Consider the following 2,241-nt stretch of genomic DNA (forward strand, 5'->3'; position numbering starts at 1 on the left):
GTATGTGTGTGTATATGTATATATTTAATTCAAAATAAAAAACGATTAAAATACCATGATTTTCGAGTACATTAGCATTAGCTACAATTTTGCGATCTTCAGCTTGATCTATGAATAAGGCATCTCTCTACAACTGCCAAAATCCCCAGTGATATCCATGACTTTTAGAGTCTGAAAGCATATCCATCAGGTGAAAGACATCCTTTAGTACGTGGCGCCAAACACGTACAAGTTCTGGCCCCTTCTCCCCTGCATCTCCAGATTCCGGGAACATCTGCTCGATGGTGATTGCTAGTGACGCATCTGACGACTCAACACGCCCTCATCCTCGCCTACTTCACTAGCCTCACTATCTGAATCGTACTCTTTAATACCTAAGCCTTTGATCTGCCTTTCACCATATTTGTCTACCAACTTTAAGGAAAGTGCTAGCGCAGGAGTCATAGATGCAGCCATGATTGAACTGGGTGTACACACGATCATTACCGTAGTAGTGATATTATGGCAAACATGTCGTTCAAGAGTTAAAATGGAAGATAGATAAGAATGACAGTGGCTATTGTTCTATACTTATAAAAATATAGGAAAGTCGCCTTCCAGAAGGCCCTCCTTTTTTCTTCTTTTCCCCTCCATAAATTCATCAGAAGTGCTCGAAGTGCTCGAGTCGCTCGCTCCCGGCATAATTTTTTTTCTTCAAAAGTCGGCCTCTCACCCGCCTCACCGTCTCTGCGAGAGAGAGAGCCTGTCTGAGAGACTCTGAGTCAGGGAGATAGACTCTGCGAGAGAGAGAGGGAGTGAGCCTCGGCCCTCGGGGCTCGGCGTTCGGCCCCTCGGCCGGAATAGCCGAATCCGGAATCCCTCGGCCTCGGGTCGGCTAAAAAACCTAAAACCTAAAACATACGGTGAGTCATGACCCTTTCTACTATCTGTAGTTACTGAGAGAGAGAAAAAAAAGTTGGCCACAACGGACTAATAATAAAAGTCCGTAGACCGGCGAACGGGCGAACGGGCGTAGTTCGTAGGAGGGAGTTGGACAACTTTTTCAGACTTTAATATTTAGCGACAGCTGACGGGGCAACGCCTCAACGGGTCGATGGCACTTCGCGTGATCGCGTCGGGCCGACGGGCAGACTACTGGCTTGGCCTCGGATTCGTAGTTTGATCCAATCAAAAGTTATCTTCTTATCAGTTGTGATTTTGTTAGTCATCATAAATATATGATGTTTTTTATACTATTACCGCGCACTGTCACAACGGCCTCTCTAGAATCCCAAATAATAAATAGCACATCACTTAGAGCGTGCCCATTTTAAAATAATATGACAATATCTACACTAACTATCCCCACCGCTGAGCCGTCCAATATGGAGAGCACGTCTATATCAACTATATCGTCCACAGTTGTCACAGACGGCCTGTATGGGCGGTATTCACCTGGTTATTTCCATGCCAACCACTCGAATGCAGCCGTAAGTGTAGGCGTGGTGACTGATGTGGTGGCTCTGAGCAATGCAGGTGTAAATTTGGGCCTAGGGGCTGCAAAAGCCGGTGTCATGTATGGTTTCTGGTGGGCCAAAATGGCAACGTACCTACCCCAGGCAGCCGTAAAGATGATGCAAGAAAGTAGTTATTCTAATGATACTGAAGAGACCGATACCTTAAGAGGCAATGTTCATCTTTATAGTATCGTGAGTAGTGCCCTGGGCGCCGCGAACGCTTTGGTATCTACTGCCGAGAGTATTACCCTAGGAAGTTTGGAGGCGAGCCATAAAATTACCACCGGGTCACTGAACAGCACCCAGAGCCTTTTGCGGATGGCGGGAGCCCATCAGGGCCACCTATATCAACTAGCTGGAAATACAATACTTGACAAACCTACTGCGCAGGTTTGTATTTGAATTTTTTAACTATACTTTTGCATTCGCTTACGTATCGACAAAATGGGAGGAGCATCATATAACGCACATATACATGTTTCTACACGAACACTCACCCAAAACACTCACAAAACACACACACACACTCTCTCTCTCGATATACATGTGAATATACATATATATATTATAGTATATATAAAACAACATATATATGATACATAATATATATATATAATATTATACCTCATACATATATATATATATAATATATGTCTATATATGTTATATTGCATTTATCATATACGTATATATATATATATATATATATTACATACATACATATATACATACATACATACATATA

The 2,241-nt window shown here is 42.8% G+C and overlaps 1 protein-coding gene across 1 annotated transcript; it reads left to right on the plus strand.

Annotated features, from left to right (window-relative positions):
- Positions 1–1,251: 1,251 nt before the first annotated feature.
- Positions 1,252–1,898, plus strand: SARC_10974 (hypothetical protein; the record flags this gene model as incomplete). Its single annotated transcript, XM_014294956.1, has 1 exon — positions 1,252–1,898. Exon 1 carries the CDS (start codon positions 1,320–1,322, stop codon positions 1,896–1,898), a length of 579 nt encoding a protein of 192 aa, XP_014150431.1. The 5' UTR covers positions 1,252–1,319.
- Positions 1,899–2,241: the final 343 nt, after the last annotated feature.

Source organism: Sphaeroforma arctica, assembly GCF_001186125.1.
Source record: "Sphaeroforma arctica JP610 unplaced genomic scaffold supercont1.1468, whole genome shotgun sequence".
Taxonomy (NCBI): Eukaryota; class Ichthyosporea; order Ichthyophonida; genus Sphaeroforma; species Sphaeroforma arctica.